The 22,389-nt window shown below is 46.8% G+C and overlaps 1 protein-coding gene across 6 annotated transcripts in view; it reads left to right on the top strand.

Moving 5' to 3' along the window:
* The window catches only part of LOC118774340 (seizure protein 6 homolog), a 168,584-nt gene that overhangs the window by 86,455 nt on the left and 59,740 nt on the right, over nucleotides 1-22,389 (top strand). For all 6 annotated transcript variants that reach the window (XR_005004820.1, XM_036523651.1, XM_036523649.1 and 3 more), the window contains exons 2-3: nucleotides 3,838-4,632; nucleotides 5,742-5,875. Coding sequence is in view for 5 of the 6 variants with exons in the window: in XM_036523651.1 (XP_036379544.1) it covers nucleotides 3,838-4,632; nucleotides 5,742-5,875 (929 nt within the window). In the remaining variant the exon portion in view is untranslated. The remainder of the gene's footprint in view (nucleotides 1-3,837; nucleotides 4,633-5,741; nucleotides 5,876-22,389) is intronic.

Below are 22,389 nucleotides of genomic sequence, written 5' to 3'. Positions count from 1 at the left end.
ATTCCAGTAGACACTTCTACTTATGAGTTGATCATTCTTGCTACGTAAATTCATGTTCAAGTCCATTACTATGATATTTGTGATGTAGTGCTCTTAGCCCAGTTGCGGTATACTTAGGGCTTACTTACTTAGGGCTTTCCATCACACTCATAAAGAAAAATACACTGGAGACCGAATCCCTCAATACTAGGAAATAACACTTATTTTGAGAACTTCAGAAATAATATTACAGGAAGCAATTCACTTAATGACACACCAGGAGTACTGGTAGCTACGCCATGGGAACAAGTTTAAAAGAATCAAATAACTGAATTTGAAAGGAAGCACAGAGAAACTGAGGGTCTTTATGTCCTGACAATGTTGATTAAGTAATGAGAGTGAAGGAGTTTAACTGAGTTCAGCAAAAGCAAGCCGGAGCTTCAGCTATGGGCTGATAGGGACAGTAAGCAATGGTGTCCATGATTGTTGATGAATGATGTCCATGATGTCCATGGTGTCATGAATATTAATTTCATGTTATTAGAGCTTCCTACTAGTACCCCGATACACGCTCCTCAAATTACATTTTAGTGGAAAGAATTTGCTATTTGCTATAATCACTGACAACCATCATTGAAATATTTAGATCAACATTAATTTTTCTGATGTTTACGATCATGAAAACTGAAAAGACTGAATGACGGGGCAAAAGTGTCTATTTAGAATTCCGAAATGCAAACTTTCTGCATATGATAATCAAATAGATTACTTCAATTGAGCCAAGAAAGTTAATTGCTACAACCGAGATAGTCAGGCTTTATGAGATAATTGATATAATCTATTCAAAATACCCAAAGAATGTAAAAGTTTTCATAAGTTTGTCCAGGGTTGCCTCTGAAATTCTCACAACTCCTGTTTTCTTAAAGGAGAGCTCATGGGATGTGGTGTTGGCCACTGTGCCAACAGTCTCATCCAGACCACCAGCTGTGTAAATGCACTCTGCATCATCAAGCATACATATCTACACTTCGGCATGGCATTAACCTATAGCCCAGCCCAGCATATGGATGATGTCACCATCAAACTCTGGCACATCTTTTGGACCTGCCTTGCCTTGCCTTCTGCCTTTAGACCCCAATTACTCTGCTGAAGGCATTTGACCCGTAACCTCTGATGGAGCTCTCTGAATAAGCCTCTTCCTTTGCTGTCTTTCAAATGTTTGCTGTGATAGGTGAAAAGAGCAGATGAACAGGTGTTCTTCTTTGCGGGGTTATGGAGTGAGATTCAGCTCAGAAAGAAAGCAAGCTGCACTGCAAGCCCTGGACACTAAAATCCCAAGAGGGCCAACAAATAAATGCATGTGTATCACCCCTCCCCTCGTTCCCCTTTCCCTCCTACGCTAAGAGGAAACAGACTGCTCTTTTCTGATAGCGCCACACACAATGGAACGGTGCCTGGACTGCATCTCCGTGTGCTTGAACAGTCTGACATTAAGGTTATAACTGTAGTAAACAGACTTTTTAGCGTACCCTTAGCTAACGTTACATCACACCTAATGATTTCCTCATATTTTCCAGTGGCTGCTTCTTGCTGTGGCTTCGCTGATGCATTCTTTTTTATTGTCTGAATAAAATTTCAGCTCACTGCCTGCTCTTACACATTTTAGGGAACAATCACCATGGACAACAAAATCAGATAGCTACAAAGTTTGTCACATGTCTGCTAAATGCCTTGCTGGGATATTCAGAAAGTGCTACAAACTTTTATCTTTCATGTTGTGTAAAAGTTTTTTTTTTCTTTCATGGTGGCAGTGTTTCATTTTTACACATTTGTCTCATAAGACACTGCACTGGAACAGTAAACAACAACTGCAAAGAAAATGAAGAAACTGTCGCTTTGTACCGCAGGCGTGAAGACAGACATTTATCCAAGTCCGAGCTGTTAAAAATCAGTGCTGTAGGAGCGGGGACATGCACCTCAGCTGTTTGGGCAGAAAGCGAAGTCCGTGTGTTAATATTTCAACCTCAGTTAAGAGCGGAAATTGAAAGTGTCTCACCCCCAAAGCTCCCCTCGCGCTGGGTCTCCTCCTTCTGCTGCACTGTATCTATCACTTTCCATCGGCATTTGTTTTGGCAGCCCCACTGAGGCGTGGAGCAGAGAGCATTTCTCTAGGGTTATGCAGACTTTCAGATAAGGCCTTTTACCATATTTTTGAAGTAGTTTATCTCTACATGACTTTTATATCGCTTTGTTTGATTTCTTTTCCCCCAGCATTTCATCCTAGCTGAGTTGTCTGATGCAAGACATGGAAAAGTTTGGAGGGGGTGGGGTGGGGTGGGGGCTGGGGGGGTGGAGTGGTGTTGATGGAGGATGGAAAAAGTAACCCTGTCCTTTGGTAACACTCTGTCCATTGCAGAAGTGAAAAAAGGATCTTTCTGTCAGAGTATCTCAGATGTTGGCAGCATGTTTTCACTTTTATAATGCAGTGCAGTGTCGGTTTCAACACTGATAGTAACACTCATCTTTGATGATGAGCATCTGTGCTGAAGTGCTACCATAGTGCATTGCGGAATGATGCATCTGTCATTCAGCTATTTCCAAGGTATTTCATAGGCGCTAATGGAGATAAGTGTGTGTGAGCCGTACTGCTGGGCTGACAGGCCACAATAGCCAAATGGTTCACTCAATGCACTTGGATCCTTCGAATAGACATCCTCCACTGAAATCTTAGTGATGGCGAGAATAAATTACAGCCTCCAATGTCCACGCCCCCTTTGCAGCTGTTTTGCAGTGCTATGGTATGCAACCAACATATTAAATACAGATATGACTTCATCCATACCGAATCCAAACCCTTCGCCAAAGTCACGCTGCTCCTCAGGGGCAAAGACATGTCCTTTTCCATTTGACACCTTGGCTTAAAGAAGGGAAGAGAAGAAAAGACCAGCCCTGTTTTGGGTTTGCACTCTCATCACCTGACTGGTCCACCCTTGTAATTCTCAGAGGGTTAAGCAATTTTCTCTGCCCACTGAAGGAGATGCTCTGTAAAATGCTATGTTGATACAATGAACTCTATGGTCTGAGGCAGATTTCTATACGAGCTGAAGAGATGCTAATAGAGCTGAAATGAAGCATTGTGATGAAATCGACTCTTCCTTTGGCGAAACCGCAGCTTCCTGAAGGGCTGCTGATTTTATCTTGCCAGGTGCAGGTGGGGATAATTATTTTCCTCAGCTCAGTTATTATATTTGATAATTAAAAGCAGTTCAGGGCAAACTCCTTTCGTTTTATTAATTGGAGGGGGGGGGGGGGGGGGGAGAGAAGCTATTCAAATGAGCAATTATTGCAAGGTTATCTCTCCAGCTCTGCGTGCTAAACGGCTTTTTCAAAGGGGCCTCCCACAGTGATCCATCCACTATGGTATTAGTGGTTTTACAGCCTCCCTTTGTTCATTCGCAGAGGTGCTTAACCCTCTGTTTAAACTGTCTCTAATCACAATGTGGCTCGGTGGTCGTATGCAAATAGCATCACTCGCTCGATCAATATGTCCGGATCCTCCCCAATACTCAGCAGGCTTCTCTGTGAAAAGATATTCTCCACAAATACACCCACTCAGGTCCGTGCAACAAAAGATGTTCTCTCATTCTGACAGGAGAAGGAAAGGAAGTTTTCAAATCTTCTCTGCCGAGGAGCTGAAGACGTGTTTCAGATAGAGGGGGGAAAAATCAACGTTGTTTTTCTGATTTGTTTTTCTGCAGAGCTCTTCAGCAGCAGTCGCGTATCATTTAATTGGATTTTAATTTGGATTTTGCAGCTCTCTTTGACAGGCCTTGCTTGTGTTTTGTGTGTCATCGCCAGGTCCTCCACTGGAGAAGAAGAACGCGGTCAGCCAGAAAGGGGTAGCCATGGAGTCGGAGGGGGGACACAGGACCTACGTGACTACCATTGACCCACAAAGGGAAAGTGAAGTCCACGTGGTCACCACCGCCTCTCCACCGGACCTCCCCCACCACCGGCCCCTGTTTAAGGGCTTTCTTCTCCACGAGGCCCTGCTCACAAAGGACTTCCGGGGGCAGCAGCACTTCTTCACAGAGGATGGGGTGGCGGAGGGCCACCCCACGCCTGCCCCCAGCTCTCACCTGGCCGGCGATACCTACACCCAGGTGGTGCCGCACGAGGATGCGCCTGCCTTCTCTGATGTCGTCGCTACCACCGCCACCGTGGCCGCCACCTTGCCCATGACGACCGTAGCCACCATCACCACAGCGCTTCCCATTTCTGTGGCAGCTAAGGACGGCGGGAGGGCCCCAGCAGTGGAGAAGGCCGCGGCGACCACAGGCTCCTTGACGACCCCTGTCGCACACGCCTCCGAGCCCCCGTTCCGCAGGGATGATCCCGCCCTCGCCACACCTATGGTGGAGGGGCCCCCTCTTCCGGACACAGTCACCGTGGCGACCAGCCTCGCACCTCCTGCCCTGACTACTGCGGGAGGAAAGGGCGAGGCAGACACGCGAGGGCCCACTGTGGAGCACGACACAGGCCCCTCCGGTGAGGCCGCCGCCACCACATCCTCATCCTCGGGGGATGTAGATGATGAAACCATGACGACCACAATCATCACTACAACCATCATCACCACCATGCAGACCCCAGGTGCGAGCATCGACACGGGCGTAGCTACTCATAAATATTGACCAAATGGAGAAATATAGTTTCATACTCACACCCGCTTACAGTACACTGAAGAGAATTTGCCTCTAATGAAGTACCTGCGGAAAGGTTTACCAATACAAATAGTGGTTATGGTACTTAGTAATTGGGTAACAGAAACACACTTCACTCACCACACATCATACACGCACAGTGTGATGGCATTTGGCATATGTGTAGAATGTTTAATGTTTAATGTCTACTGAAATAATCATTAAATAGAACACTGCTTCTCTGTGAAGGGCTCCCTTCGCACCCTCAGACAGAGCCTGTTATTGGAAACGCTGTGCTCTCAATGACCTCTGTTTACTCCCCTCACTCCTAAACAGCTGAGGGCTTAAAGTAATTGCAGCATCAGTATTCCTGATCCTCTCTCACTCGATCAAGTGGTCCTGAAACAGAGCTGAGGAGACCAGATAGCAGCTTGTGCTTTTCAGCCTCGTTGTGAGAGGAAAAAAAGTTACAAATCTGGAGTGCATGATCTAGGCACTGGCGATGTCACAGCTTAATTGACAATTTAGCCACAAGGCTCCTCCAGGAGCGAGAGTGGGAGATTTCCCAATATATCTTAAAGCTGGATATATGCAGTGTCAGGCAGAGCTGGAGCGGCCAAGGTGTTGACTCTTGATTTGGAGTGCGAGCACTTCACCCTAACCCCACCCGAAGAGGTGGAGGCAGGTGAATGGAATGAAGCTGAGAGGAGAGCACCTACTAGTGCTGGGAGTGGGAAATGGCAGGCCTGAATTTTGTCATGTATTACTTAGCATAAACCACCCTAAGCCTAAACTGGAGAGGGGGATAAAGCAGGCTGTGGATTGGAAGGACTTCAAAGGAAGCAGAACTGATCTCAGCCCGCGATCGGTCCTTGGGACAGGCACGGGGAACAGAGGAGCACTGTTAATCCTGAATGAAAGTGGGGAAGCCAAGGAGAGGGGAGGGGTCCAGTCAAGGAGGGAGCGAGGGCTGTGACTGAAATTGGATAAGGGGAGCGAGGGGGGCGGCGAGGGGAGCTGTCAAGTTAATCGATGGCACTTTTGTCTCCCTCTCTGCAGTTGAGTGCAACGTGAATTTCACCAACCCGGAGGGGTACATCGACACGGCACACCTGTCCAGCGCCTGGCTGGACTCCACCGTGGACTGCACCTTCACCGTGACTGTCTACTTGGGCTACGGCGTGGAGGTTCAGGTACGCATGAGCTGCTGTTGTCATTACCATTATGTGGAATGACTCTTCATCACCTGTGCTAGAAATCTTATCCATTTCTGTAATGGGAGTTGCAGCGAGTATATTGATGCACTCCTTCCAGGGTATGATAGCAGTTGGATTTGAACACATAACCTTTGAACGCATAACTGGAGGCCAGTGTCCAAACCACAATACCATGCTAATGACCCATATCAAAATGATCACTCTCTTTGACACAGAAATGCTTTACATTACAGTTTACTGTTCACATTACAGTTATTCTGTAGAAAACATTAGTTTTCCACCATTTGGAGAATTCCTTCAGGCTTATAAAAACAGCAATGCCGTATTAAATTTAGGCTGTGTATAAATAGCAGCCTCCACACTGTGGTGAAGCCTTGCTGAAATAGATTTTATTTTTATCAGGGGTAAATAAAATTGTAAATCCAGCCATCAAAGGAAGTTCTTTACAATATTTGATATCAGTCATTCGGGAAATAAAAATTCAGCAGGGCACCTGGTCAGCACTGTAGCAGTTTTATGAAACGATGTGAAATTTGTTATCTCCCCACGCCAGTTTTATTATTATTAATTTTTTTTTTTTTGCAGCCGTACCATAATCAATACAATCAAGTCGAGCAAAACAGCAGAGCAAGCTGTTTAGCTGGATGTAATTTGGTAATGATCCATTCAGACAGGCGGCATTAGCATCGGCTGGAATAAAGAGGCATTGTGGCTGTGCGTGTAAAAGGTCAGCCCTGCGGTGTGCCGAGCGTGGCGGCAGCGGCCGGCACGAATGCAAATGGGCCTCCTCCGCGCGGCAACCACAGCGGCATTTATCTGTTGAAACAGGTGCCGTCTCCATTATCTGGCGTGCACAGTGGTTAGCGGTTAGTGCAGGCGATAAACCGCAGAGGCTTCGCTGGTCTGCCTCAGCAGTTTCGGATTCGGAGGGTCGTGGGATTGCTGGGTGCGCTGCGCCTTCCACTTTATCCTTCCAAAAAATGAATAAATAAAATAAAAATTCCCCAGTTACAGCGGAGCGTTCTGGGTGATGACGGGATCTATTTAATGTAATGGACGTTTTCCTTGACCTGCCAACAGTCAAGCGACCCAGGATTGATAGCTTTTGCTGCCACTGTGCTCCGGCTGATGAGCGGATGTGGTAATTTAAAGTGAGAATCACCTTCGCCTGAACCTTGCTCATCCCCGTGATGAACTCGCCTCTTTGCATATTCATAGTGTACACAGTAGCTGGCTGTGCTAATACACTTTGGAAGAATAGGTGTTTGCACAGCAGATACTCTTGGAAGTTGTGCCCCAGCTGCCCACAGGACTGGAAAGAATCTGTGGGCTACCTGACAGCTCCTCAGCTTTGCCTGCACTCCTAAACACCGGGGATAAAGTATTAATGTCTCTTTTCTGCTCTTTTTTTAATTATCCAGAGAGCCTGATACGGAGAAAAGCAGCTGAGTTCCTCCTTTAATTAACTTCTTATGGATTAGCTTTTCGCTCCTCATGTTTGTTGGCGGCCTCCTGATAATATGCCTTCCAAACAGCTATTAACCGTAAGCCTCGACTTAAAACTGACAGGTCAGAAAAAGATGTTTATTTTTCGCAAACGCTGTGGAGTCCACAGTTGCATTTGGAAGCATTTCCTGGCCCAGTGTATTCAAAATTAATGCTTCCTGTTCCCAGAACATGGTTCTGAATCTGCTCAGTCCAATTTCAGATTTAATTTTTTAGTCATAATATGATGCATTAGCAGGAAGTCCAGGTTATAATGGCTTCTGGCTGTTTGCAATTGCCTTCTGTTATGAAGAGCTGGACAGTTGGAAAGTGTCTGAAATGTGACCACACCAGCAGAGGTTGCCTGTGTTTTCCAGCTTTGTGTGTCCATACCATCTTTTAAACTGATGATTTACAGTTCGGGTCATGCTGCGATCCATGCAACCCATTCCCCAGGGACGCTCCATTCACAAATCTCACACAACCCAACCTTGGACCAGCTGACAGGGCGCAACATTTCTCATGGATCTTTATGATCTGGGGGAGAATCCCTCGTATTCACAGGCCATCCATCCTCGATGACTAGAGCTTAAGAATTGTTCCAACGGGGTCCTTTGTTCCCAATATGAACAGTTGCCGGTTTATGACTGGGAAAGTTAAGTAACAGATCCCTGTATTCCCTGTTGCGCTCAACATAGTTGCTCCCAGGTGGGGTTAACAAGCTCTCTCCCACATAATGATATTTCGGTCTCGTATTTGTGCCCTGCCATTTCTTTTACTATTCCTAGCCCTGATAGGTGAAAGTTTACTCTAGCATCGATACATTATCATTTCACTGTGAGAAAGCAGAGAGCCTCTGATCACAGAAACCCAGTCCTCCCCTGGAAAACAGAATTTTTAACATATACGTATAGAACAAATCATTGTAGAGTTGGGATCTTAATGAGGGGGTTTGTTTTCCATCACCTTATTAAGAACAACTTCCATAAACACAACACAATCGATAAAAAGCATTTTCATAAATGCAGATTGCGTGATTGAATTCCTAAAACAGTGTATGGAAACTCCCAAAACCCCCTCTCAAGTGTCAATCAGGAATGCCCAGCATGTCAAGTGTGGAGATGCACGTCTCGCATCAGATTGGTATTTCAGCTACATTCTCTGAGAGGAAGAACACGGCAAGCCTTCCCTTTCCGTTCCACAGCACTGTTAAACTGATGGGCACAGCTGGGAGTGGGAGTTCTCTCGCACAAATCCCCTTCATCTTCACTTAAAAAAAAGGTACCTCATTCAATTATGCATATTTCTAAGATGTGTCTCCAGTGAAAACATCAATCTATCCATGGTTTCTTTTGCTCACATCATTGCTGAAAGAGACTGGGCTGCCTGGTGTTTCAGCTGAGAGCTGTGAGGGCCAGCCCGAGAGGAGTCATATTCTAAATGATAGATATCATTTGAGTCATATTTTTTGGCAAAGAGCTGTGGATAAGCTTTGAAATATTGTGCTGTGTTTTTCTTCTCTAAAATTTTGAGTGCAGAAGCGACTGCATGGAGTACATTCCCTCCCCATCCCACCTGGATAAGTGCATTTGAATTAAATCTAATAAATTGCAATATTGATTGCACCAATCATATTGTGGGGTGTCCTGTTTGCATGAGTATGAAATCCTTAGCAGTCCCTTGAGTCTTCATGCAGAGTTCGGTGTTTGGAAATTGATAGTCTGTGGCTCGTGGATCCGCCGGTTAAGGTACGCATGAGGTGGCTGTGGTGGTTGCCATGACTGTGTGCCTCGCCATTTCTGTTCGATGACAGCCTGGCTTCTGAAAATGTCACCCTGCCGTGCGGCGCATTCTGGGGCTGTGTGAAGGCGGGGTCGTCAAAATGACATAAAGGAACGCGGTCACACTCCATACACAGGCAACAAATGCTGTGTGTGTGCATGTGTATGTGTGTGTGTGTGTGTGTGTGTATTGCAATGGGGCTAGGGGGGAGAGGTCTGTGGGTGCGAGACTTGGTTAACCCTCCATCTCACCTTTCTGCTTTATATTTCTGTTCACAGCGTTTTGTATCCTTGTTTATTAGTGTGCAAAATCTGTCTGAGAAGACCTGCTGAAAGCCGTGTGTGGGACCTCTGCTCTGGAGATTTGACTCCCTCTATGCTAGTGCCTATGTAGCACTTGACACATGACTCAGAGCAGAGATGGACTGTGATGAGCACAGGAAAGCAGAGGGCCGCAGAGGGAAGATTTCCTCAATAAAAACTCACCGCATGCTCCTTTTTTTACCCATTGTGCAAGCTCCCTCCAGAAGAATAGCAGTTTTCATCAGGCAATTCAAGTCATCAGAACAGATCACTATTATGACTTAAGTGCAAGAACTTTTTGACAAGCATGTCAGTTGTCTATTGGAGTTATCTGTTTGCTTGCATTTCAACACAGCCACAATGTCATTCCAAAATTAATTGTATCTGTCTACTCTTCGCCTGGCAATTGCAGCTCCGGAGGTACTTTACTTACAACAAATGACTTTGCGCGGTCTGTGGCTGTTCAGCTTTGCTCTGGAGAAGCAAGATAAGTCCAGAGTGTTTGTTTTAATATGCGAGCTGCTCTGGACGTCTCCCTGGGGCCTTTGACTTGCGCTGGCTGACAGTGAAGCTCACAGCATACGTGCGTCTTTAACTCTGTTGGTCTGCTGATGTCACCCGGTCCTGCTGACTTTGATAAGCTGAGTTGGAAAGTCTCACACTGCTCTCAAACTGTAGCCAGCGTGCATGTGTATGTGTGTGTGTGTGTGTGTGTGTGTTTCAGGCCTCCGTGCACAGTTCGTTCAGGGTCCGAGTGATTTTCCATGTTCCTTATTTTTCATGCAGGCCAATGTCAGCTCAGCCCTTTTTGCCTACTTACAAGCAAGCGGTGGGTGGAGCTGGCAAGCTGCACAACTACTGTGCTTCCTTCTCCACTGACACTAAAGACTAAGGAGATAAAACAAATGGATAAAGAAGGAAGCGAGAGAAGAGCATGCTGCCTTTGCTGATCACTGCAGGAAAGCAGAGGAAGATAGAAATAACAAGGAGTGTAGCATTACTGTGGAAACCTCAGCCTTGGACTGCAGAGGATGTTTGGACGGTTATCTCAATCTAAGCGGACACCAGTGTTTCGCTTGATGTTATGCACTGCAGCTTATTCTGCAAAGGGTACGCCAGTTTGGTTCAACCTCTTTGATGAAAAAAGGGGCAAAAGGCATGACTGTGCCCTTCTGAAACCTTGCATGAGGGAAAAACTTCAATCTTCAACATCTCAAAGGTTTAGAACTGAACCTAATGTTCTGAGTGTAACCCAGAGAGGTTAGGGTCTCAGAGCCCAGATCTGAGCAGCATTTTGCTAGGGTAGGAGGGGTCTATTATATAAGCAATCTGCCCTAGCCAAGGGCAATGTACAGTATTGACTGTGGATCAATATTTTTGAGTCTCTGGATGAGCTAGACCACAGTGCAGTTCAGTAAAATGCAGATACATCTCAAATCCCTGTGCCGATGGTAGAGATTGAGTATAACGTATCTGTCAGCGCACTTGCAAACGCAAGGGCTGCCCTCTACAGCGTGCCTGGATGAAGCTGGAGGTCAAGCAGAACTCTTCATGCGTGATTCACCACATGAGTGAATCAGAATCTCACTTTAGTCCTTTTTCATAACCTGTGTACTGATAGGTATGTAGACCAGGCCTCACAGAGGAAGCGTAGGTAAAAAGGAAATAGACATTTAGTGCTGAGACAAATTCCATGGGGAGAAAGGAACCATTATGAGCCGGTTTAGGTTTTCTTTTCCTCTGGGCCTTTGGTGTCCTATGGCCCTCGCCGCTGTGATGCTAATGCGGGCAGATATGCAGTTTGCTGAAGACGCTCAAGGTTGGCCGAGCTCATTAAGGCCCGAATCGTTTCTGCACCTGCAGCGCCGTCCCGGCTGGGGGCTGACGATCGATGCCCCGCCGCAGAGACGGCTCCTGGACGCGCGTTGCATGGGGAGTCGTGTATAGAGTGTAGTCGAGGACATCAGCCTTCTGTACACAGTGTCCTGGCGACTCTGCGTCTCCCTTGCTTCGAGTCGCTGTCTCTCGGCTCTAACCTGGGCAGCGACTAACCGCTCGATTGCATCAGCTGTGGTCCTCAGTTCTGGTTCACGGTTGAGTGCAAGTATTTCTTCTTTTTTCGTCATGACTGCTGTTCTGCGATCACTAAAATGAATGCAAAACAAATGTGTGTGTATTGAAAAAAATAAGACTTGCATTCATTTGTGAGTCAAAGACAAGGACAATGGTTCATTTAATCCAGTCTGAAGGAAGCTCTGCCAAAAGGGTTATGTGTCCAGGGCACGTTGCGCACTGCTGAGGTCCCGAGGTTGCCTGAATTATTTAGGTCTCACAAACCATGTATTTACAGCAGGAGGACAGCTCCGACTGGACTGACCACAGGGCTGTGACCACAGCCAATGAATCAGGGCAGTGGAGGTGAAATGCCCTGATAAGCTGCGCTCAGATCAGCAGCAAGCTGGTAAAAGCAGAGCTACATGCTGCCTGCTTTCTGTTCGTGTTGCTCTGTACCCTCGCACCTCTGTGCCACGTCGGCAGTTTGAAGTATCCTTTGTCAAGCCGACTGAGGCCATCCACCCGGGTCCAGGCAGGGGCCATAGGGATGCATACCAGGAAGTGGCATCTGCCATTGGCCTAAACGTGCCACAAAGAGCAAGTTGCTCCAAAGTTACAGGGCATTCCACACATCCTCTGATCGTGCACTGCCTCGCCACATGGAAAGGATTCAAGGAAAATCAATGGTAATTATTTGCCAAAAGACTTGAAAGCCCTGTAAGCATCTGAGCTCGTACGCGGCCTGTGAGGAGTTGAGACAGCAGGACCAAGATCGCCCCGTTGCTTTGAATGACGTTCAAACAACCGCAATGGAACTGCTGCTAAATCGATAGCATTTTCATCTAAAAATCATGGCTTAGGTGTACAGAGATATGTAATCCATATGTGTTCTGTTCTGTGGGTGAAATCCCGGGGATGACAATGCTGTAAATGTTCAGCCTTGTATCAGAGAAGGGCCCTTTGTTCCTGCAGATTCCCCCCCCCCCCCCCCCCCCCCAGCCCTGCTCTCTAAAAGGCTGAAAGAGAGAGCGGGCTCGTTCAGAGACTCCATGGCGAGCTGTAAGAGTCCAACGGCTTATCCGATTGGTGCAGATTTGTGCAGAGCAGAGCCGCTGACGAATAAGACAGAAGTACAGTGAGATTAGGCCAGGCGTTTCAGCGGAGGCAGAGATGCAGAGAGGGCTGTTCTGCACTGGGTGGTGCTAAATGGGGGAAGCCATGGTCCCTCTCGCAGGGCAGAATGGTGATGTGGATGTGAATTTTAACTTGGGGGGCAGGTGGAGGGGCCGATGGGACTCGCTCAATTCTTTCAAAGCCCTAATATTTGCCTGATATATGCTTAAGTTTCACATTGGCTTGCATTTCATTGTATAATGAAGGCTTCATAACAAGCAGGCAGTGGAGCCTCTGTTCAACAGAGTCTATGGCCTCTTGGGTTCTGATACTGTACTATAGTGTGTGTTATCCCTCCAATCAAAGATTACATGTTTTCTTGGTCAGACAGCCTTGCCAGTTCTCCACAAGTGATCGTTTTGAAGAGGAGGTTGTGGGAGGTGAAGCTGACACATCGGCTGACGAATTAGAAAAGAATAATGAATAATAATAAAAGAATAAAAGGGAAATGCACCACCATGACCCTGCATGTGAAAGAATTATGTGTGATCTACTAAAATATTCTTTTTATATTTTTCTGAATTCTGCAAGAACGCCAGCAGGGACCCAAAAGAGAGGCCCTGAGACGCATCTGTAGCATAAACACGCACGGCCATAATGTTAAAGTAAACGTGGTGTTTGAATGGCGCTGTGATCCACGTGCGTAACTGAGATGATCGTTGATTCCCCCTCCCCCTGACCTCTGTTACTTCCGTCTTCTTTGCACAATAAAGAGCCTGCATCTGAAAGTATGGGGATCCAGACTTGGTCAGTTCACTGCAGTCTGTTGAAATAACGTAGAAAGCCGGGGGGGGGGGGGGGGGGGGGGGGGTGATGTTCAGCCACGATGGTTCGCTATGTGTCTCTGCAACCGGCGCCCAGCCTGATTAAAGGACTCTCTGCCGACCGTGGTAAACCGGCGGGGTGCTAAGAAGTGCCATGCCGTGCAGCCTCCTTTGACTAATTAAGTTTGTTCTGGCAGCGCTATTCCCTGATAGCGTGATTACAGCTGCCTCAGTTCACAATGACAGAACAGCACCGTGTTCTCGCCGCCGCTGACACCTAACAACACTGCAGCGGTGGAGCGGTGTCTGCTGCGTGGTATCTATTTGTTTCAGACGGTGCGCTCTGCAGATCACAGGTCGCTTTCACTCCTCCTGGTGCATTTTGTTTTCAGTGCCACAGCACAGCTCCCAGCACCCCAGTTCCTCTTGGTCTCCTCCCTCAGGAGAGGCCTACAAATGGGCAGGGCCAGTCATTCCTTTGTCTCCACTGTAGAACTGCATGAACATGACCACGTAGATCTGAGAGTGCTTTCTGTGATTTAAGCTGGCATAGTGTATACATGTATATGTATGTGGTGTGTGTGCTTACGTGAGCACATGCATGTGTATGTACACTCCTGGTGGAGAGGAGACAGAAGGGGTGAGAGGATTGTCAGTGTATATTATTGCACACTGCGGCATTAGAAAAATAACGAGACAGGGCCAGAGTACATCAATGACAATGTTCAATCCTGCCTGGCACACGTGTCAGGAGCAGCGTTGGCTCGCCCCTGAACCCCAACCGGTCTTTTGGGATCCACCCTCCACAAAGGATGCCAGGACAGAGTAAATCAAAGAGAAGCGAGACTTTAATTTAAAAACAATGCATACAAACAGGGACGCCAAGAGTCTTACTCTTCCGGCCTGGTTCACTCCCCTCCCCAACCAGCTCTCCCCTCCCGGGACTCCTCCACCCAGCCCAGGGACGACCCGCAGGTATGGGCAACCCCCACACAGACCACTTGGACCACTCGGGTCTTCTCCCACACCCACACGTGCTAATAACCACTCCAGGTGCCCCCATTCTGGCCCCTCCCACGCTCATGCCCGCTGTGCCCTCACGCACACACACCAGAAAATACAATAACTGTGGGATGTAGCTTGGCCCGCGCCTCTCTGCCGGGCCAAGCTACATCCCAAAATAAAAACCAAAAGAAAAGAAAGCACACAGAGGTGGAGGGCACGCTCTTGCTCTCACTGTCCGGCCTCCCAGCGGCTGTCGTCATCCCCAGTCGTTGGCTCCTCCTCGTCGACGCTGCACCGTCAGGTCCAGAGCTCTGCGTTACCCCGGCCCCCTGCTGCTACCGGTCACACACACCCAAATGCTTCCCTGGGACGCGGACGTTCCTTACGACAACGGGGTATCCACTCCCTGTCTCAAGCCCAACACGGGGGGGGGGGGTCCTAGGCCGTTGTCTCTCTGCCTGCTGTCTTCCCCTTTCCCCGGCTCGTATCAGTCCTGGCCCGTGTCGCTCTGTCTCGGGAACCACCTCCAGGAAGGCCCGTGGTCCACTCTGCCCCGACAGACAACACAAGACAACACAAACCACGCAGCCAAAAACCCCCAAAAGAAAAATAAAAGGAAATGAACAAAAAAATTCATTGATAAACTAACAAAAAATAAGGTTCCCGGTCCGCGATCTCCAGGAACCTAAAACAAACACCAAAGAAAGAAATTACAAAGAAAGAAAACTCCAACGGATTCCCAAAATGGCCGGCTCCACAATGAAAAGAAAAACCTACACTAAACCCTGTCTATAACTCCCCACACGCAGAGCCTTCTTCCCTGGCGTCCCTTGCAACTAAGCCTCGCAACCCTCCTAAATACCTGCCTGGCGCCCTAATCAGGAACAAGGAGCAGCTGTGAGCCCGCACTCCAGCCGAAGCCGGCGCCCAAAAGCCAATCAAACAATTATTCACTCTGCCCTGGAATGCGTGCTCCCGGCGCCTCACCAGCTTACCTCCAGGGAATCCAGCCCAGCCAATTAACTCTGTCAGAACTCTTGACACACGCATACCAGCTGACCACAGACCCAGAGGCTAGTGATACTTCGGTAGGGCTCTTCCCATGGCCCTCTCTGTCCCCCACCCTGCCTCCTCCCTCTCCCTCCCCTCCATCGCTCCTCTCTGACAGTGAGGAGCGGGTTGATGGTGCTGATGGCTAGGGAACATGCAAAGGGAGGCAGGGTGCCTCTGATAGTCACTCTTCATTGAGGCTCCCTGTGTACTCCTCTCATTGCTGTCACAGACCGATAAGTAAGAGTGAGCCTATCTGTAATGTGGAGTGCATAGGCACCGCAATCTCACATTTTCCTGTCTCACGTTGGCCTGTCACTCTCTGCTCCTGGTGCCATTGTGCCCCACTCCATTTCAAAAGCTAAAGTTAAAAGACAACGAGTAGACAATCACAATTTTTTATTCAGAAAAGCCGTCAGCGCCCGCCATACCCCCAACCAGTGGCGTTGTTAAGTCTGATCATTTTAAGCCTGGCCCCGAATATTTTCGCCCTGAAGATGGAGGTGTTTATAGCAAAACAACAGACAGACTGTGTAACAGAGTGGAACTTGACTTGCAGCGTCTGAAGGTGTGATAATATTTATTCATTATAAAGGTAGATATAACCTCCCCAAACTACCGATGCCAATCTCCCTTCAAAAAAAAAAGACAAGCCCCAGGCAAACTTGACTTAGCCCCCAATCTTTTCAATAGCTAGAAACGTCCCTGCCCCCAACCCTATTTTTTATTTTTCCTTGTAATGTATGAAATGTTCCTTTGGGTTACTGCAAATTGATTATCCTGAGTTGACTTTTAGATTGCATGCTCTGAAAATAAACTGCTCTGAACAGAGTCAGCACCTTGTAGCTGAATCTTATGCAAGCCGATCTCTAACTGCTTCCTCAGCCTTCAAAATGGCTGTTCAATTTCTTCGACATTGTGATTTCTTCTCTGCCACAGAAAAAAAAAGAAAAACAACAACAAAAATAGCCAAAACAACAAAACAAAATAACCTGAAATGTCCCAATTTGTGTTATGTACTTAAGCAAGACATAGAACCTCGAGCCAAGGGCAATGCAGGTTTAAATGAGGATAGACTTTTGAAACATATATGTGTGTTTGTTTTGCCAGCACAGACAAGGCAATTCAATATCCAACTGTAATGAGTTTAGTCATTTGCAATCAAATGATTATCATGCACCATACTTCAGATATATTGAGTGGGTGGACTACATTGCTTGCTTAAAGCCATAAGGTCTCAACACTTGTGCAACATCTCAAGTTTACTCACAGAAATGGTGGATTATGAAGTCCTATGGGAAGGGAAAATGAGGAAAACATGAGATAAACAGCGGTTATGGGGAAATATTGTGACCAGTGAGAGGAAAACCAGAGATGTGTAACACTCAATCAACAACAGCTTCTTAATTTATCCCAGAGAATGAACTCATTAACATGATCATGTGTGAGAAAACTTACACTTTTTTTAGACCTTGTAATATGCAGCAGTTAACCCTTATGTTTCATTTAAGTTTAGAGCATTGCATTGCACACTGCATACATAATAGATGCTACATGTTTTCTGCCCACAGCTCTCTGCATCCACGTTGAAAGCCAAGCAAATGTTTTGTTTTGAAGTGACTGTTGCCTTCATTGTGCAACTAAAAACCTTAAAAACAAGCTACGTTTCAATGAATCTGCAGGTGCATTTCCTAGCTGTCAAACTTACTGCTATTCATGGGGTTTGGTTGTCTTGGCTATGAGAGGGACTTTGACTGTTGCATACTGCACCTGTTCGGTGGAGAAGGTAGAGAGATGGGCACAGCACGAACGAGGCTGTGTTTGGTTTGCGGAGAAGTGCTGTGGTTGACGTAAAATGCTATTAGGTTGAAGGAGACACAGTGGAAATTAAGTGCTGCCTGGCTGAGTGCCTCAGTCCTGGACACAGTGTAGCTGAAATGAGCTTGCAGGATGAGCTCCTCTTCATGGTGAAGCCATGTTCTTCTTCGCGAAGCACTCCAGGCTGCTCTTAGATCAAAAGCTCGCTGGGGCTTCTCCCCCCTTCTTCCTCCAGAGACCCTGCTGTGTTTGTGTTGAGCAGCGGTGTCCGTGCTAGGTCATCAGAGGAATGCCGCGCCCCTCCTGTACCTCACCTTGATGGCAGATGAGCTCTCTCTCTCCTTCCTGCGCTCGCCCACAAACAGTGTTCCTCACGTCGCCCCAGGGAAGAGGGCTGCTCTTTTTTTTAGGCAGTGTGCAGTGCGTGCGCGTGCCTCTTGTTCATTTGCTAGGGGTGGCGCCGATGAGTATCCTTCAGTGCCGAGAATCCAAACGAAGTGCAACTAGCAGATTACACAGTATATCTGCCTCTGCTGCATGGGAGAAACCAAGCATGGCCTTGTACTTGGGACAGTGGGTGCGCTGCCCGCTTTGAGCTTGATTGTTAGTCTTTATGGCACCTGTGCTTCATGTCTCCTGGCCATGAAAATATGCCACTTTGCCACATTTTCCCTTTCCCATCCAAGAAGTGGAATAGATCAGAGATTTGGGGGGGGGTGGGGGGCACAACACGGCCGACCAGGGTGGAATGACATTTTCAGGTCAGGTTAGCAGACAGCATGGGAAAAACATCTACATCTACCAATAAGGCTATACTGTACTTCAGATCTACCTTACCTAGAAACGTAAATAATTTAACACTACAAAGAACTGCCACTTGATAAGAACAAGCAGAGAAGTCAATATTTGATATTTTGGGACATTATGTAGTATGTAGTAAATGTAGTAAAAAGAATGTTCTTTCTCACTCTTTAAAAGCTCGAACAGATACAGTGGGTGTTCATATTTGCTGGGCCATAACTTGGACAACCATTTCTGTACATTAAGTTTTCCCCATCCATAAAACAAACAGTGTGCTTCAAGTTCACAGATATCAGTAAGCGAGATGGTGAGATGTGGCCATAGTGATGTCGTGTCTATATGCATCAGTTTCCTTTTCAATCCAGACAATTGAATGAGGGATGAAACAATTCTTTCTGAAGCTGAAGCAAATTGATGGCATCACTCCTCCTTTCACATATACATGAGCAGCCCTCTACTATCTCCCCTATGCTCCTTTTGCATGGATCAGAAGGAGCATAGTGTTGTAGGGTAGTGGTGGAGTAGTGTTTAGGGAACCACAAGGTGGAAGATTAAACACAAGCCTCAGCCACTGCTGTTGTATCCTTGAGCAAGGTACTTACCCTACATCATTTCATTAAATTTATATATCTAAAGGAATGCAAAATTGTGAACTATGTTAACACTCCCCACGATAAAAGCATCTGCTAAGTAGATAGATAAGGATAATGGCACAGTTTGAATCCTAAAGGGGTTTTCCTCACATTGACACGTTTTGTTGAGGATGTCTAATTTGATTGGCTTGGACGCATACTGATCTCTACAGCTGTTTCGTTAATTGACTGAGAGCACGTATCCTGAAGCCCCGAGCCATCTCCCCCGACCGGTCTGACCAAAGCCTGTGCGTTCGGCGTGTGAGGCGGACAGACACGGGGAGCCATTCCACAGGACCCTGGCAGTGTTGGAGGATGACTCTTGTTGAACTGTAATTGGAGAGAAATCTTCTCGAGCATGCACCTCTCCAGAGGTCCGCCTGCCTCCGCTCTGCCTGTAAGGGCCTCATTATCTCCGCAGCAGGAGAGAGAGAGGAGAGGAGGGGAGGGGAGGAGAGGAGATGAGGCGGGGAGGCAACATGGAAGGGCATGGAGGAGAAAAGGAAAAAAAAAAAAGACGCGGCGGACTCTGTCATTAAGATTCCTAGTGGCACTCTGCTTTAATTATTTTAAAGCTGCTTGGCTGTAACAGAACACGTAGCAGCCAGTCTGAGCTCTCCCTACCGCTTGACATCCACACACCTTGTTGATGGCTGCATGAGGGAGGCCACACCCAATCAGGAGGGGGCCTAGGCTGTGCTTGGTCACTCCCCTCACCTTCTTCTGTCCACAGGGGGCAAAGGGTAAACATAGTGGCATGGGTAATGGCCCTGGATTGACTTTCGCTCGGTCTGGTTCAGTTATTGCAACACATCTGTCCTGTATTCCTTTCTACTGTGGTCAAATATTGCACTCATCTTGCGTGAGAGGCACGTCCACACGTGTGTTATACATGTGCATAATGCACTTCTCATTGCACCTGTCAAATAAGCTCTTTTATGTGTGTCTGTCCAGTCCATTCATCTGACACTTGCTTCGTGCGTGCACCTGTGAGTGACTGCTCCGGAGCCTGATCTAGTAGAGTAGTCACAAGAGCCTCTTCCCCGCGGCGGTTTCCACAGATGAAAGTCCTGGAGAGAGAACAGCTCATTACTTACATCCACTGCCTGGCTCTAAGTGCCTCTTTTGTGCCTTGTTATTGTTGCAAGGGGCTTTAAGTTCCAGTGCAGTGTGTGGCTGGGGTAAGGTTTCTCAGAGCTGGAGAGGGCCTCTCTCCAGTTTTAAATCCTTTCAGGTTTTTTTTTTTCTTTCTCTCTTCTGGGGTTGGTGAGACGGCCCCGATGGGTTGGCTATCAGCTCTCTGCAGCCCGTCTGGCTGTCTTTGATTTATTCTGCTGTGAGACAGTCCCCTCACACTCCACTCTACCTGACCCCTTTTCTAAGGGTTACCTTTTTGGAGATTTCTGGCGCAATTTCCTTTTGACTTTAAAATGCATTCTCAGAAAGACCAGGTCCTAGGCTCCTGCAGCTAACAGGGAGAGAGAGAAAGAGAGAGAGAGAGAGAGAGAGAGAGAGAGAGAAAGAGAGAGAGAGAGAGAAAGCAAAAGAATGGGAGGAGAGAGAAGAGAGATCTTTAGGCAGAGAGTCTGTCTGAGTTTTTTCAGGGGTGGCGAAGCTTGGTGCTGTCAATTTGTCTCAGAGCCACAAAGGATGGTTTTGAGAAGGCCCCATTAGCCCAGAGGCAGCATAATTCATGGTGGGGCTCAGTGGGAAGCAGAGGGCGCCGCTGTACTTGTTGATGTTTCGGTAAAGGTGCACTAATGTGAGAGTGAAATTTGTCCCTGCCAACTGCCTCCTGGTCGAGGCACATTCACACTTGGGCGAGCACACGCGTTGAGTAGGACCGAAAAGTCATTGATTTAAAAATAGAACCCCCTTTTGGTTTTCTGTGCTAGACATGCAACCAATCAAGCCACAGGGTAAGGTTTCATCTAAATACGCCAATTTAATTGAATTAATTAAAAACAACGGCACACATCACAGATCATGAGAATCTGACATTAGCGAACTGGGATTATGCCGATACTAGCATCCACAGGTACAAGGACCTTTCCTGGAGGAATCTGGGAATTTGGGAATTTGAGAATGATCATTATCAGTATCTAGCTTATTTCAACAACCTAATTGTAGTTAGCTACAAGCTAGTTAACTAGGATCTAAAGTTGCTACTTAGTTACCCACTGATCAGCTAGCTCCATTTACATAAGCTCGGGCTAGTAAAATTCTTAATTAAATGCTACATCAGACAACAATAATAACAGCAGAGGTACTGGTATTCCTTCCAGAGAAAGCAGTCCTTTGAGGTGCACTCACCTTGGTGGTGGAAGTGTCATTAACAAGATCTAAAGCAAAGGCTGCCATCACCTGTACTTACGGCTCCTGTGGATGCTCCTTCAGTACGTCCTGGCACAAGAGCCTTCTGCCCTGGAGCATTGTTTCCGGATCAATGTGTCCATTGATTTCATGGCCCTACACTGACAAACACCCTGGGATCAATTATAAAGAAGGAGCTGCAGAAATCAAGACAACCTAAAAAACAACAACATGCACCCTAAGATTCATGTCCTCCGTGGACCAATATGGCAGCTAGTTTGGGGAACCAACATGCCTCAAGACAAAATCTGAATATTTTTTCTTGGGTATCTAAACATTTTATTCCTTTTCACCAGTCTGCATGTTCTGACATACTTAATATACCATACCAAACTACAAATGGAATTTTGGTAAGGTCAAATCTTTATGCCCCTGCAGGTAAAGGAAAGAAAGGAAGAACGTGTTTCCCAAAGACCGTTAAGTGTTACTTCATACAGAAACATCAAGATAAAGTGTCTGGAAAAATTAGAAAAACAGTTTCTCTCTGAAGATATTTATGAACACTCCTGTATGCTCTGCTAAGACTCCATCCAGATGACTTCAGGGGTAAACAACTCTCTCTTTTTTTACATTTTCCATTGGGGCACTATCCAGAGTAGCAAACCCTCAGTACCTCAGAATATAACTATGTACTTTTGAATGGGATTTGTTGTTGGTACCCCCATAATCTTTTGCAGACTCTTATCCACGTGACAGAGCATGCTGAGTGCTTACAGTTAAACAGACACAAAGGTCAACCAACTTTGTTTGGCTCTGCTTACGTGATTCAGCCCTTTGTGACTTTGTGATCAATACACATGTTAATAAACATCACCCAGAGCTGGAGAGGGGGCTCCTTCTGATACAGAAAGAATTGCTCTATTGATTGGAGTGCTTTCATTTTAATTCGGCTTGCTCTGACAAGGGAAGTGAAACACTTGGCACTGACCTCGATAAAACTTGGCAAGAATGAGAATAAAATGTGTCAGAGCTTGCCAGTGATGTACAGCTCTACCGACCAGCAAACAATTAGCAGAGAACAATTGCACAAGCATGATGTTTGCAGATTAGTCAGTTTCTTGGGAGAATGGGTCCTGAAAATGGGACATCGCCACCTTAGCATATGAATGTGTCATCAGAGACATGCTACTGCCCTGTGAACATACCACAATCAGTGGCTGGAGATGTGGAGAGAAAAGTATGTGCATTTACAAACAGCCTGTCTCTCTTGAACCTGCTCTTTTGAGGCCAGCCATGAAAGAGGGGGGTGG

The sequence above is a fragment of the Megalops cyprinoides genome, chromosome 3 (assembly GCF_013368585.1).
Source record: "Megalops cyprinoides isolate fMegCyp1 chromosome 3, fMegCyp1.pri, whole genome shotgun sequence".
NCBI lineage: Eukaryota > Metazoa > Chordata > Actinopteri > Elopiformes > Megalopidae > Megalops > Megalops cyprinoides.
This window is presented reverse-complemented; position numbering and strand designations above follow the sequence as displayed.